The 16,326-nt window shown below is 35.0% G+C and overlaps 1 protein-coding gene across 12 annotated transcripts in view; it reads right to left on the bottom strand.

Moving 5' to 3' along the window:
- Window positions 1–1,182: 1,182 nt before the first annotated feature.
- Window positions 1,183–16,326, bottom strand: part of ATF1 (activating transcription factor 1) — a 54,789-nt gene continuing 39,645 nt past the window's right edge. For 9 of the 12 annotated variants that reach the window (XM_049694133.1, XM_033436302.2, XM_033436300.2 and 6 more), the window contains 4 exons: window positions 10,605–10,735; window positions 7,619–7,801; window positions 7,374–7,533; window positions 1,183–2,730 (listed from right to left, as the gene is read on the bottom strand). In XM_049694133.1, the coding sequence (XP_049550090.1) occupies window positions 2,586–2,730; window positions 7,374–7,533; window positions 7,619–7,801; window positions 10,605–10,735 (619 nt within the window). In that variant the 3' untranslated portion in view covers window positions 1,183–2,585. Of the gene's footprint in view, window positions 2,731–4,629; window positions 4,750–7,373; window positions 7,534–7,618; window positions 7,802–10,604; window positions 10,736–16,326 lie in introns of all 12 variants that reach the window. The other 3 variants (XR_004485567.2, XM_033436305.2, XM_049694134.1) reach the window with 3 other exon arrangements.

The following is a 16,326-nucleotide window of genomic DNA, read 5'->3' as shown; positions in this document are numbered from 1 at the left end:
TAGATTCTCATAAGGAGCGTGCAAACTAGATCCCTCACATGTGCAGTTCACATTAGGGTTTGTGCTGTGAGAATCTAATGCTGCCACACTAGATTCTGACAGGAGGCGGAGCTCAGGAGGTAATGTGAGCGATGGGGAGTGGCTGGAAATAGGGATGAAGCTTCGCTCGCTGGCCTGCTCCTCACCTCCTGCTGTGTGGCCTGGTTCCCAACAGGCCATGGACCCATACTGGTCCATGGCCTGGGGGTTGGGGACCCCTGCTCTGTTCAATAAAATTAAAGGGTTATCATATTTTATATGCTCAAGATGTGTTCCTGGGCAATAATGTATTTCCGTCGATATAACAAATTAGTAAATTGATTATTTAAAATAGTAAATTGAACTAAGGAAATAATTTCTTTGGTCTGATGAATTTCTGAAGTCTAATAATTTCAGGTTTGTACCACAATCACCTTTAAAGTGTCATAAGCCCCACACTGAATTCAAATTAGAAAAACATCTAGGAAGATAATTTGGTATGCATTTATGGAATCCTCAGTGGCTTGCCCATGCCTGTTACATATAGCTAAACTAGTTAACATTATCTAGTGAGCAAGGCCCTATACCAGCAATGTGTAGGCTGTGGAGAATTTACATATATGTGTGGATGTCCAGTTGTTAAGGTACTAAGAGCTAGGCTACTGGAGCCAAACACAACACCTACCCAATATATTATCTTTTAAAACACTCTGGATATAATCCACTGACCCCATACCTCCTAATATTCTTTAGCCTAATGGGTGACTATTTTGAGACTCAGGCTTTACACAGGACAGGGATATAAGTAATCCCACTGGTGATCAGACTTTATCTTTCTTTACATAAACTGCTGCCAAGTCAACAAAATCCCATTTTAAAAGATGCTGTTAATGAAAAATTTTACTAGGATTAATCACAAATTTATCTGTTAGGTTAAGATTTCTACACGACAGGCTCCTTAACCATGTCCTAAACACTTGTAGAACAAAATATTTAGCTATCTTCAGTTTGTTATAATTGGTTCTGACTGAATCAAAACATATAAACATATCCCCTTCTTAAAATAGGTAGTGTAGCCCAGATTTTTAAATTTATCCTCATTTTAAAACTAGAAATGCACTATAGTTAGTATAATTAACACAATGGCTATCAGGAAGCTTGTCATTCATATATCAAGCAATATATTTTACATTTGGCAAACTTAATTTTTATCAAATGTCCTTTAATTTCATAGACAACAATATGATACATATTGTATAAGAAGCACACAATAGTTTTGCAGTACAATTTCAAAGTGTATACAAATTGGAATACAGAGGTTAAACACTGGTGTGCTGACAGCATTTTTGAACTCTGGATAAACTGCATACAAAACTTACAATTCAAATATTAGCCAACCTGGAAACTTTACTTCCTATAATATAAAAATGATACTTTGAGATGCAAAATATTTTTTACTAACAAACTATATAAACATTTAAAATAATCATTAAAAACTCAACTTTAGAATTTATAAAGATTAGCTATAAAAATATATTGGCAGTCACATTTCTTATAAATGTACCATTCACTACATTACAAAATAGTCTCTCACATAAAATTGCCTTAGTAACTGTACTATTTTAGAATCTGATAAACCTTACATTAAACCAATTATAAAATCCTCTTGGAAAACTTTGGTATGCATCTTCAGAAGGTTTTTAAAATACTCTGACATCTCAAGGGCCTGTAAACATTCCATTCTATTAAAGCACAACAGAATAAGTAATGTATATTTAACTGCATACAGAATATAGAATCAAAAAACAATTTATTAAATATTTGTAGAAAATCACCATTCCCAGAGTAACCAAAAAACAAACGATTTAAAAGTATCAAACTTTTAAACAATTCTCTTTCCATTCTGATAAAAAAAAAGTTACAAAAATCACCACACTCCATTCATGTACCTTAGATGCCTTTTAGGACAAGGCCTCAAAAATAGTTAACCCAGTCTCAAAAATCCTCTCAAGTTCAATAAACAAACTTTTAAACACCCATTTAAGACCTGATGATAGAGCAAGTATACATAATCAGAACACATAGTTTATATATTTAGTTGTATATTAGCTTTTTTCTATTTGTAATTTAGAATTTATTGGCAGAAGTTGCACACACACACAATTGAAAAAGGTAAATTTTAGGAAACGGTAAGAAATGCAAACCTATAGGGTAAATTGATTTATTTTTAAAAATCTGATTTATCAAATTTCATCTTATCTGCCATTTTTGGAATATGACAACTATTGTTATTTAGAAAATTTGAATTTGTGAAAGTTTATTTCTTGTTTCTTGAGTATGTTTAATTTTTACAGAGTTTCCAGTTGTGCCAGTAACCTCCTTGAGGTCTTTTTCCACTTTATCCTCTGTCACCAGATCTCTTGCATAAGATATTTATCTTTAAGTTGCAAAAGCCTAAATAAAAAGCTTCATTTTTGACCTTTTAATTCATAAAACTCCACTAAAAAAGAAAAGAAATTCCGTCTAATTTTTAGGCAAGTCCACAAAAATATTTTCTTTCTTAAGCATCAAACACTTTTATTAGAATAAAGATCCTTCAAAGTTTTCAACTCTTCTATTAGAGTTTTATTTTGATTTTCCAGGACTGCAACTCGATTTTCCAGACATTTCACATATTCTTTCTTCTTTCTGCGACATTCTCGAGCAGCTTCTCTAAATGTAAGCATTAAAAAAACCAATGTTAGAAAAAAGTTCACATTCCTTAAATGGTAAATGCACTTCAGTAATCTTCCCTGGTCATTTTCCTCATTAAAAAAAATTAAGGTATAATCTATATACAGTGAAACACAATGATCTTCAGTGCAGAATTCAATCAGTTTTGGCAAATGCATATACCTGTATAACCCACCCACTCATCAAGACATACATTTTTATTGCCCCAGAAAGTTCCCTCATGCCCGTTCATCTCCCCAAGCAACTACTGGTTTGATTTTTATCACCATAGATGAAATTTTTCCTATTCTAGAACTTCAGATACCAGAGTCATACAGAATGTACTCTTGTGTCTCATCTCCTTTCACTCAGTATATTTTTGAGGTTTATCTGTGTTACTGTGCAGTGGTTTGCTCCTTTATATTGTTGGGCATATTCCACTGTATGAACATCATTACAATTTGCTGATCCATTCTCTTGGGCTGTTTTCTAGTTTTAGCTGCTATGCATGTTCTTGTGCCAGTCTCTTTGTAAACATATGTCCCATTTCTCTTGGATAAATACCAAGAAATGAAATTTATGGGTCCTCTTATTAACTTTTGGCACATAGACTCTCTAATTTTTATTTATTGAGTTTTAATTACAAACAGTGATTTCATTCTCAGTTTTGTACATGTCCTGTTAGAATATTTCTATGGATTTACATTCAAGTTTTACATACATATAGAAGTAAAAAGTATTACTTTGAGTATTTTTTATACTACGGACTGTAGATATTATCTGCAACTCGCTTTTTTTACACATACTATTTTAATGATGTTTCTATTGATATACTGGTACACAGTTCTTTGCATGTGGACATTTCATTGTTAATTTTCACTTCCCTAACTACTAGTGTGATTGAGCATATTCTCAAAAATTTAACGGTCTTTCAGATCTGCTCTTACATAATTTGCCTATTCATACCCTTTTCCATTCATACATTTTGCCCATTTTACAATTAGAAATTATTTGAAAGATGAACAACCTAAGAACTCTCAGTGCATTATACACAGTAACCCTTTATCTGTTTCTACATTATTTTCTAATCTACCACTTGATTTCTGATATTTTTATTTCTTAATGCAATAAATGCTCTTTTTTAAACTCTTTCTTGGCTTAAATTAAAATGTGATACACTATGTATTTCTCTCTAAATTTTATCTTAAAGATTTTATTGCTTAATTTTCACAGTTAAGTCTTTAATCCATCTGCAATTACTTCTGTATATGGTATAAAATAGGGGTCCAATTTAATTTTCCTCCAGATGTGGAGTTGTGTCAGTATCATTTCAAAAATATATTCAACATTTTTTCAGTTGGGTTGTACTTCTGATTAATTCAGAAGATCTTTATATTTTTTCAAACAAATCTGTTGTTTTTGGTTAGACATGTTGCAAATATCTTCTATAGGTTTGAAGCTTATATTTTCATTCACTTTGTCTTTTGATGAAAAAGACATCAATGAGGATTCATCAATTTTTCATGTTAATTATTGTGTGTTTATGTGTGTTGTTTTAAGGAATCTTCCTTATACTTGAAACCATGAGGTTATACATTTTCACCTAAAAGTTTTTAAAATTTCACCTTTCACATATATGTTTTTAATCCATTTAGTATGATTTTTGTGTATGGTGTGAGGAAGAAATCCAATATATTTTTTCACATATAAATAACTATCTTAGCACCATTTATTGGAGTCCCTCCTTCCCCCAATAATCTGCCCTACCAGGGTTTCATGTATTCACAGATCTGTTTCTGAGCTCCCTACTCTATTTCACTGGTGATTTTGTTTATCTCAATGCCAATATAACATGATTTGAATTACCACAGCTTTAAACAAAACTTGATATCTCCTCACCTTATTCTTGTCTGGAATATTTTGGCTGCTCTTGGCCCTTTACTCTTCTACAAATTTTAGTATCAACTTGTCAAGTTCTTCAAACAACCTGTTTGGGTTTTGATTGGAACTGCATTGAATCTATGGATCAATTGGGGGGAAAAATAGGCATCTTTATAATACTGAGTTTCCATATCTATGGACATAGTATATTTCTCCATTTATTTAGATCTTCCTTAATGTCTTTCAAAAACATTTTACAATGTTTTCTGTAAATGTCCTGGACAGCTTTTGTTAGATTTATTCTCACATATTTTATTTATTGATAATATAAATGATATCTTTTAAATAATTATTTACCAAACTCTTTATTGATGATGTGAAGAAATACAGTTGATTTTTTTTTTTGCGGTATGCGGGCCTCTCACTGTTGTGGCCTCTCCTGCCGCGGAGCACAGGCTCCGGACGTGCAGGCTCAGCAGCCGTGGCTCACGGGCCCAGCCGCTCCACAGCATGTGGGATCTTCCCAGACTGGGGCATGAACCCGCGTCCCCTGCATCGGCAGGCAGACTCTCAACCACTGCACCACCAGGGAAGCCCTACAGTTGATTTTTGAAAACTGATTTTGTATCTAGTAAACTCATTACTTACAATAATTTTTCTCTAAACTGATTTTATATCTAGTAAACTCATTACTTAAAATAATTTTTCTCTAAGTCCATTTGGTTTGTTTTTTTTTTAAATCAAGCAATCGTATAAAAGATAGTAATAGTTTCTATTTTTTTCATTTAAATCCTTGTAATTTCCCCTCCCTTTTCCTGTTTTACTAAACTGGCAAGGGCTTCTGGTACAAATGCTGATTTTCAATTTCAAATAGTTTGCAGACAGATCTTCCTGGATATTCTAAGCAGATGAATATATCTTTGCTAATAATAATAGTTTTATTTTTCCTCTCCAATTTTTATCATTTTTATAGTCTCTTGAGCTTTGATGATTTACAATGACATCCTTTTTTTTAAATACAAAAGACATACTTCTTTCCCTCTCTCCACTCGATTACTAAGACTTCACAAAACTCATTCTGTCGTCTGCTCTTTCTGCTGACTCTTGCTCCTGAAAGGCAGTGTGGGATTCCCTAAGACTTTGGACTCTAAAACTTGGACCCATGAATTTAAACCCTACCTCTATCAGTTACTAAGCAGTGTAACCTTGGTCAAGTAACTTAACTTCTCTAGGCCTCAGTTTCCTCATCTCAAAAAAATGGAAATAATTTTTTGTGACAGTTGCCTAAGGGGTTGGCACATATAATGGAAGCCTAATTCCTTGGGTAGTCTGATTTTTCAACTTATATTTGTTAGAACTCAATGTATGGGAATTCATTAGAGCCTGTGTTGAAGTTGCTTTCTCCAACTGGGGGCACTAATTTTTAAAATTACAATTCTCAGCTTATGGATGTAGTACTTCTTGGGTCTTGACCTCATGAAAAATAATCTGTGATCCAGTTCTCCAGCCTGCAGAGGCCCCAGGCTCTGTCCCGAGTCCCCTCTGCATACCAAAGCTATACCAATCACAAAGATCTGAATTTATCCCTAGGATATACAGGGGCTGCTTAAGTGCTTATTTAACATCATGGTCCTGGGCTTCTGGTTCGCACATCTAACCTCAATAGATTTCTCTTACTTGCTGCATGCTCATCCAGTCATTTAAAAGGATGGTTTTTATATTTCATCAAGCTTTTATTATGTAGCTGACGTTACATTGTCAGAAAGAGAAGTCACACTCTAGTAATTTTTAACAAGTCTTTTGGGTTTCCTAGGTACACAGTCATATCATCAGCAACAAGATACAATTCTTTTCTAATAATTTACATAACTTACTTCATTTACTTGTATTTGTTGGAACCTCCAAAACAACAGATGGTCCCTGCCTTGTTACCAAGTCATTTACAGTGATGCTTCCTCTTGTTTTTAGTAAAGAAACATTTTATCTTGAAGTAATTAAATGTATCCATCTGGTCCTTTTATGGTAATTTTTATTGCTCTAGAAAATTATCCTTTATTCTAATTTTCTAACTTACTGGAGAGGACCTGAAAATAGAACCTTATTATAATTTTAAAAATCTGTTGTATCTGTGGCTATTTACCCTTTTTTGTTTCTAATATAGTTTACTGGTGTCTTTTCTTTTCCCTTGAACACACTGCAGAAGGCTACCCATCATATTCTTTTTCTCAAAGAACTAGTGATTTTTAATGCCTGATGTATATGTAGTGCATATAGCAATGTTTAAAATACATTTAAAACAAACAAATGTTTCTGGGGGTTAAATGACTACTATATTTCATGATCAAAATTCATTTTTAAGAGCAATTCTGTATCCAGAAGTATATTAGGTATTATGCAGAATCCTACTAATTCTTGCCTATTCTTACTCTGGTCAACAGCAAGCAGCAAATTATTATTTTCACTTAACTTTGTCATCTGAGTAAGAACAAAATATATTGTTTGAAAAGTTTTGCTTAACAGTGCTATTCAAAGGACACAATAAAAATAGAAGAACTCTAGGTTATATATTAAATAAAGAAACTATGCAAAGGGACTCACTGATCCACTGGAAATGTACTAGACATAATCTAAAACTCTTAAAATAATGTTGATATAATCCCCTCTCCTTGTTTCTAATATACAATCTCAGTTAATATCTGGTTATATTTTGAGGTTTATAAAAACATTACCCATTCTGATGATAGTATAATTTTACTACCTACCTATTTTTCATCAACCTTATTTCTCTTTTCAGTTGGGGGTCATCTGTCTTAGTTGTCTGAGATGTAAGGGTTACGGGAGATGTCATCACCACGGTTTGTGGTAGCGAAGTAGCTGAAGGTGTGGTACGGATCTGATATGTCTGCATATCTCCTGATGCAGCTGTGTGGTCAAAAGAATTAGTTAATTTGTAAGTGTCTTTGAAAGTACTTTGTGATGCTTTCCATAGATACTTAAGCAAACTTACTTTGTACAACCACCTGGTTGCTGGGCACAAGTATTTGCTGTCCATCAGAGGTCTGTGCATACTGGAGAATTGTTGTACCTTGTTGAGTACTGCCTGAATTTGTCATGGTTAATGTCTGAAGCCCCTGTACTCCATCTGTGCCTGGACTGGCCAGCTGTAAGGCTCCATTTGGGGCAATGGCAACTTAAACCAAAGAGAGAACATAGCTAATATAAGGCTGTACAACACACTAATGACAAAGGATTGGCAAAAAAAAAAAATTTGCTATTTATTAAAACAGGTTTAAATGCAATTCCACTTGATAACTGTTGACTACTTTGGGTGAGCTATATGTAAAACAAGTAAAACGGCATTTCTTCAGAAAATATTGTATTTCAGATGCACTAATCTTAAATTTAGTCTCAAACTGTACAATAACTGACTGGTCAAAACCCATTTGGGGCTCTATAGAGCATTCCATGCTGTTAATGTTGTCACAGCAATTTTGGGCCATTAGAAGAGGGTACCACCGATGACAAACTTTTAAAGGAAAAATAAGTAGTAGGAAATATTAACATAGTTTGTAATTTTTATTTAAAAGCATTAAAAAGATTGTATTTTAAAGTATTTTTGAATAGATAAGTGTGCCTATGGAAGAAAATTCAAAAAGGATAAAAGGTTACATAATGAAAAAGTAAATCCTCATACTCTTTCTTAGCTCCACTCTCTAGTGGTGACCACTGTTTCTGATTACCCTTATCCTTTCCCTACTACCACACAACAAATATTCCCATATACTTTAATTTATAAAATGACTTTAGAAGTAAAGACATTAAAATTTTTTAGGGGCTTCCCTGGTGGCACAGTGGTTGAGAGTCTGCCTGCCAATGCAGGGGACACGGGTTTGTGCCCCGGTCTGGGAAGATCCCACATGCCGCGGTGCGGCTGGGCCCGTGAGCCATGGCCGCTGAGCCTGCGCATCCGGAGCCTGTGCTCCGCAACGGGAGAGGCCACAGCAGTGAGAGGCCCGTGTACCGCAAAAAAAAAAAAAAAAACATTTTTTAGATTCAGAGATTCGTTTTAAACTTATACTAGGAATTACTTTCAATCTCCTTCCCTGCAACACACATTACATACATATATAAATATATATATAAAAAGTCCCATTATCCCTATTTATTCCACTGTCCACTCCCCACCCCCCTCCTGAGGTAAACATTATTTTGGTGCACAACCTTCCTAATCTTTTCCTATGCTCACACAGATTGATATATAAATATCGAAATAGGTTTATTTACACACATTATAGATACACATCTTTTGATGTTAAATATATATGTTAATACAGAATATTTTCATTTTTGCAACATATCTTCCTGTACTTGCTTAACAAATGTATATTTACCTGGTTGAATTTACTTCTTTGAAGAACTCAACTGTACTGTTCAATACAGTAGCCATGAGCCATGCGTGGCTATTTAAATTAACTAAAATTAAAATAAAAAATTCAGTTCCTCAGTCTCACCAGCCACATGTCACGTGCTCAGTATTCAGATAGTTTAGCAGCTACTGTACTAGACAATGCAAATACAGAACGTTTGCATCATCAAGTTCTACTGGATCATGCTGCCCTAAATATGACTTGTACTGTACTTACTTCAGTTGTAACATATGAAATATTAGCCCAAGTTTCTTTGTAGTTTTCATAATTCTAATTTTTAATGGGTTTAGAATAATAAACCATTTAATATATCATAACTTTTAACTTGCTAATATGCTGCCTTAAAAAAATTTTTTTGGAAATAGCAATACATGTATATGATTAAAAAAAAAAATTCAGTTTTGTTTAAAATGAAAAGTGAACCTCCCAATTGCCTCTAATCTCTGCTCCTAAGTTTCCTTCCTTGCAACTGCTATTCCCAGTTTCTTATGTGTCCTCACAGAAATATTCTACATATATTCTTAAAATCATATATTCATAACACATTTTAATGAAAGCCTACATGTGCCAGGCCCTGTATGCCAAGGTCATAGTTGTGAACTTACATTCCTTGAGAACAGATCATAAATAAGCTAATCTATAATTATATACATTCTGTAATTAAGCTACTATATTTTATGGCATTTATACGTAATTATAAAAAGTGAGGATGTAAGGCATGTGAGGATCTGATGAAGAACGCGCAGGTAGTAGGGATGACACCTCCAAAGATCCTGAGGTAGAAACAAGCTTCATGTGTTAAGGAACAGCAAGAAAGTCTGTGTGGCCAGAATGGCATCAAGTGGTAGGAGATGAGATCAGAGTGGCAGGCAAAGCCAGATCCTGAATGTAATGCTTTGTGGGACCTATTCTAAAGTCACTGGAAGATTCTGAGCAAGAATGGTGTGATCTAATTGACATTTTAAATAAACTGCTTTGGCTGAGATATGGAAAAGTATTAGAGCAAGAATGGAAGCAAGATGACCAATCGGATACTGCAGTAATTCAGATGAGAGTGTAGACTGAGGTGGTGGAGAGGATGACTGGAAATGGTGACAGGTGGTCAGATGGGACGCCAATAAAACTTGAAGAACAGGGGTTAGGAGAGGAGGGAGAGATTATCTACAAACGGACACAGCACAAGTGAATTTCTTGGGGTGATGGAGTGTCTTGATTGTGGTGGTGCTTAAGACAGCTCCATGCATTTGTCAAAACTCACAGACTTATACCCTAAAGTAAGTATATCATTTACAAGCCGTGTATCACTTACAAGCTGTATGACTTCAGGGATATTATCTGACTCTCTAAGCCTCGGTTCCCTCATAAATTGATAACTGCCCACCTCACAACAAAGTTGTAAGGAATAAATGAGATAATACTGAAAAAGAACTTTGCATTATTTCTGGCTCAAAATGTTATCCTTTAATAATCATCACTATAAAGGATGACAGTTTACACACCACTTCTTCAAACAGAAAGGTTAGTTTTTGTGTGTCTATCGGGTGGGAAATTTATTCCTATACGTACTGTACTGTCCGGTGCTAGTCTGATAGATGGGAGTTGGAACAGACATAGAAGTGACAGCAGAAACTCCAGGATTTTCTCCGTCTCCTTTTCTGCCCCGTGTATCTTCAGAAGATAGGTCTTTCAAAATTTTTCTGTGAAAAATAGAACTCTATTATTACTGTTGGTGATGAGGACAGCTTTACAAAGAAATTACTAAACCTTTTAAATCTCAGTAATCTGGTAGACACCTAAACTCTTATGTCAAGGAATCCTTTGTTTAGCACATACTGTGTTTTAGCACAAACTAGACTTTGTTTATTAGCAGGCTGGTTATATTTTAGTTTATGACGACATGAAAAGAGACACTGAGCAAATACCCATACAGAGTGCCTTTCAATATACAAGGCCCTTGTAGAGGTATAAAATGTCTCCTTCCCCTACAGGAGAGATGGCTCCATTGTGAGGTATTTCATTAATTAACAAAGTACTATTCATTTTCTAAATAGTGTCAGTGACCTTTATTAAAAAGATTAAATTTTGGACTTCCCTGGCGGGTCCAGTAGTTCCAGTAGAACAATCCGCGCTTCCACTACAGAGGGCACAGTTCGATCCCTGCTTGGGGAACTAAGATCCTGCATGCCACGTGGTGTGGCCAAAAAATTAAAATGAAAATAAAAAAAAATACTACTATAAAGACTGGTGGTTGTCAAGGGGGAGTGAGGTGGGAGAGGGATGGATTGGGAGTTTGGGGTTAGCAGATGCAAACTGGTATATATGGAATGGATAAACAACAAGGTCCTACTGTATAGCACAGGAAACTATATTCAATATCCTGTGATAGACCATAATGGAAAAGAATATGAAAAAGAAGGTATATATGTATGTATAACTGGGGGGAAAACCCCATTTTCCTAACTTTGATGGAAAGTACAAAAAAAAACTACTATAAAAATGCAGTTATCAGTGATAAATAAAATTGCTTATTTTAACGAGAAGTACATTTGATTCCACAGGCACCCCTCAGACTTGGTTAAAAAAAAAAAAGGGACTCATGGCAAGAATAAGGGGATGGAAAAAAGATGCCTTGCTGAAAAGAAAGGTCTTCCAAAACACAGCTGGGGATGGAGGGAGCATAATTTTGTTTCTGGGGAAAAAAAGAAAAGGAAAAAAATGTTTACTCAAGAATTCTGTGTTTATTGTAGAAAAATCAGAAAACCTAAACTACTTGTGTGGAAACAATAATAAAAAAGAATCACAAAGGAAAAAAAAAAACCCTCAGCATTAAAAGGGATCTTTCATGTTATCTATGCTAACCCTCCAGCCAGTGGAGGAATTCTCTAGCATTGCTAACAGCCTCTACTTCCAGGAATAATTCATCTACAACTTCCAAAAAGCAAACTATTCAATTTTTGGATGGTTAGAGCTCATCCTTATTTAGACTCAAAGCTAATTCCACCCAATGAAGCTAGAGAAAGTTAAGCTTTACCCTAATTGGTTTGGCCAAAAAGTTCATTCGGGTTTTTCTATAACATCTCACAGGAAAACCCGAATGAACTTTTTGGCCGACCCAATATATCCATGTCCTTCTTTGCAATATTTGACAACTGCTACAGGTCTTCTTTATTGGAGGCCAAATAATTTTAGATCCTTCAGCTGTTCTCTTACCACACATTGAAGATCCTTCTCCAGCTTGGTCTCTTTACTCTGGACAGTCTTCCCACAAAGACCTGCAAGTGTAGACTGTACTAACAGAAGTCCCACACACAGAGCAAGAGAGGTGGCAGTCCTATAGGACTCTGTGTTAGCCATCTGTAGAATTGTCACAGTGGTTCCTAAACCTGCTTATGTACCAGAATCAGCTGGAGAGGTTTACTGAATTCAGATTCCCAACTGGTAACCCTAATGATTGAGTGGACAGAGCTCCAGAATCCATTTAACAAGCTGCCTGCATGGTCTTAAGCAGCCAGCCTCGCATGAGACTGTGGAACGCTGTGGCCATTTCTTTTTCAATTTTAAGTTACGAAACATTTTGAGCATAAAGAGAAGTACAGAAAATAAAACACCAATGTACCATGTACCAAGAACCATTAGATGGTATTTTGCCATGTTTGCTTTAGATATCTCATTTTTAATAGGAATTAACTTACAGATACACCAAAATGTCACTACCAATTCCTTTCCCTGCTCTTCTCCCCCCTTAAAGAGTACCATTATCTAAATTGTTGTTTACCATTCCCATATATATTACTTTATTTTTACTATATTTTGAGATATTATTTGCCACTGTTTTGCATTCTTCCTCATCCTCCTGCCTCATTCTTGGAGAACCTTAGTCTTTTGGACTTCTCTTTATCTGTATTCTTTCTAATGAGCTCATCTGTCCCATAGGCTTGAATACCTTGTGTATACTGATGACCCCTCAAATGATATTTCCTCAACTTCTCTCCTTAACTCGAAACTCCTATATCCAATTGTGTATTGAATACTTCCACTCAATAGCACCTCAAACTTAATACATCCAAATCTAATGTCAGATATCCTTCCACCGCTTGCAGTCTTACCCACGTCAGTAAATATCGACTGTTTTTCAAAAATTTTGGAGTCATTCTCTCTTTCTCACAACCTTTATCCAATTCATAAACAAATCCCATTGTCTCTATCTTGAAAATATATCCAGAATCTTACCCACCCTCATCACCTCCACTGCTACACCCCAGTCCATGCCACCGCCCTCTTGACTGAATAGTAGTAGCCTCTAACAGGTCCTCCTTTAGTCTACCCTTCTCTTGCTACATTCCATTCTCCACACCAATCATCAACAACCAGTCATCTTTTTAAAATGTCAGTCAGATCAAGTCACTCATCTGCAGTGGCTCCCTATCAGAATAAATGACACAGTCTACAAGGCCATAACTTGTCCCTGTGACCTCCCCAACCTCATCTCTGACCACTCTCCCCTTTATAGTCACCATTCCCCCCATCTTGCTACCGGATTATCAATTTTACTAATTCTTTTTCCCCCAAAGAACCACCTTTCAGTTATATTATCTCTATTAGTTTTCTCTTTTCAAGTTCATTGACTTCTGCTCTATTTTTCTCCCCTGGCCGTGCCATGCATCTTGCAGGATCTTAGTTCCCCCGCCAGGGATCAAACCCGGGCCCCTGGCAATGGAAGTGCAGAGTCCTAACCACTGGACCACCAGGGAATTCCCTGATTTCTGCGCTTAATCTCTATAATTTCATTTCTCCTGCTTGCTTTGACCTTATTTTGTTTTTCCCCTAGTTTCTTAAAGTGGAAACTTGTTGATTTGAGACTTTCCTTCTTTTATAAGTTTTTATTTAATAAGGTAAATTTTCCTCTAATTATTTCCCACTGGTTACAGCTCCAGATTTTGATATTTTCATTTTTCATTAAGTTCACAGTGCTTTCTAATTTCCCTTAAGATTTTCTGTTTGGTCCATGGATTATTTCTAAGTGTGTTAATTTCTGTATGTTTGGAGATTTTCCTGTTATCTTTCTTTTACTGGCTTCTAGTCTAATTCAAATATAAAAGAACTTTGCACAATTTCAATTCTTCTAAATTTGTTAAGGTTTGTTATGATCCAGGATGTGGTGTTTCTTGGTGAATGTTCTTTGTGCACCTGGGTAAAGTGTGCTAAAAATGTCAATTAGATACGACTGATTGATTGCATTGTTCATTTGTTCTATAATCTTGCTGAATTTCTGGCTACAAGTTCTGTCGGATACTGAGGTAGGTGTACTCAAATTTTCAGCTATAACTGTGGATTTATTTTGCTTTCCAGTTCTGTAAGTTTTTGATACATGTATTATGAAGCTCTGTTGTTAGATGCGTACCTATTTAGGATTGTTATGTCTTCTTGGTGAACTGACTCCCTCTTTATCTCTGATAATCTTCTTTGCTCTTAAGTCTTATTTTGTTTGCTTTCTTTTCCTTTTCTTTTCTTTTTGTTTTTTCAGTACACGCGCTTCTCACTGTTGTGGCCTCTCCCGTTGTGGAGCACAGGCTCCAGACGCGCAGGCCCAGCGGCCATGGCTCACCGGCCTAGCCGCTCCGCGGCATGTGGGATCTTCCCGGACCGGGGCACGAACCTGTGTGTCCTGCATCTGCAGGCGGACTCTCAACCACTGCGCCACCAGGGAAGCCCTTAAGTCTTATTTTGTATGATATTAATATAGCCAATTTTCTTTTGATTATGTTTTTATTTCTCTTGCTTATATATATAGCAATAGTAGTAATGGCTTATAAGGTATGTATGTTCAGTATTTTGAAGAACTGCCAGATTGTTTCCACAGCCACTGCCCCCCTTACCAACACCTGTTATGGGTTTTTTGTTTGTTTTTTAGGCATCCTACTAGGTTTGAAGTCATATCTCATTATTTTGATTTGCATTAACCTAATGACAAATGATGTTGATCAGTTTTTCACATACTTATTGACCATTTGTATATCTTCTTTGGAGAAATGTTTATTCAAATCTTTTCTTCATTGTTTAACTGGGTTATTTGTCTTAACAATATTTAGTCTTCCAACTGATGAACATGTGATGTCTTTTTGTTTAGATTTTTAAAAAATGTCTCTCAACAAGGTTTTGTAGTTTTCAATACACAAGTATTATACTTCTGTTTTATATAATTTGAATTTATAAATTTAATTTCAAGTATTAAAGTATTTTATACATTTTATGTTATTTTAAGTAGGACTGTTTTCTTAATTTTATTTTTGGATTGTTTATTGCTAGTGTATAGAAAACCAATTGATTTTGTATCCCACAACCCTGCTGAACTTATTTATTAGTTCTATTTTAGTGGATCCTTTGGGATTTTCTATATATGAGATCATTGTTATCTGCAAACTTTTATTTCTTCTTTTCCAATATGCCTTTCATTTCATTTTCTTACCTGATTTCCTGAGTAAAACGTTAAGTAAAAATAGTGAGAGCAGACATCCACAGCCTTGTCTTGTGCCTGACCTTAGGGGGGAAAACATTCAGTCTTCCACCATTAAATATGATGTTAGCTCTGGGCTTTTGTAGATGCACTTTATCAGGCTGAGGAAACTCCCATCAATTTGTTTGATGAGAATTTTTATCATTAAAGGGTACTGGATTTCATCAAATGCTTTTTTGTGTCTCTGTTCAGATGACTATAAGTTTTTTGTTTTTATTCTATAAATACGATGTATTACATTAATTGATTTTCAGATGTTAAACCAATTTTGCACTCTGGGATAAATCTTACTCAATTATGGTGTATAATACCATCTATATGTTGTTGTACTTGGTTTACTAATATTTTCTTGAGGATTTTTGTGTCTATTTATAATCTTTTAGTGAGTTTAAGTCATGCTGTCTTAATATAACTACTGATATTGGTTGATCTACCATTTTATTATTTGCTATCTTTTAAAAAAATTCTGCATTCTTTTGGGTTAAGATTTTTCAAAACTCTAATATATCTATTGTGTATTTGACTAAATCTCTTTGTAGTTTCTTTAGTAGTTGTTCTAGGTGTTACAGTATAGATGCCTAGTCTACTTATAGTCACTATTTTATCCCTTCAAGTGAACGTTAGAAACTTTACCACCATATTAAATCTCTTTATCCTCCCCCATTTATGTTGTAGTTGTCTTACATATTAAAACTGCCTACACTGGAAACCCCATCAGACAGTGTCATTTTTTTCAACCATCAAACATATTTTAAAGAATTTAATAGGAGAGTA

The sequence above is a fragment of the Orcinus orca genome, chromosome 11 (assembly GCF_937001465.1).
Source record: "Orcinus orca chromosome 11, mOrcOrc1.1, whole genome shotgun sequence".
NCBI lineage: Eukaryota > Metazoa > Chordata > Mammalia > Artiodactyla > Delphinidae > Orcinus > Orcinus orca.
This window is presented reverse-complemented; position numbering and strand designations above follow the sequence as displayed.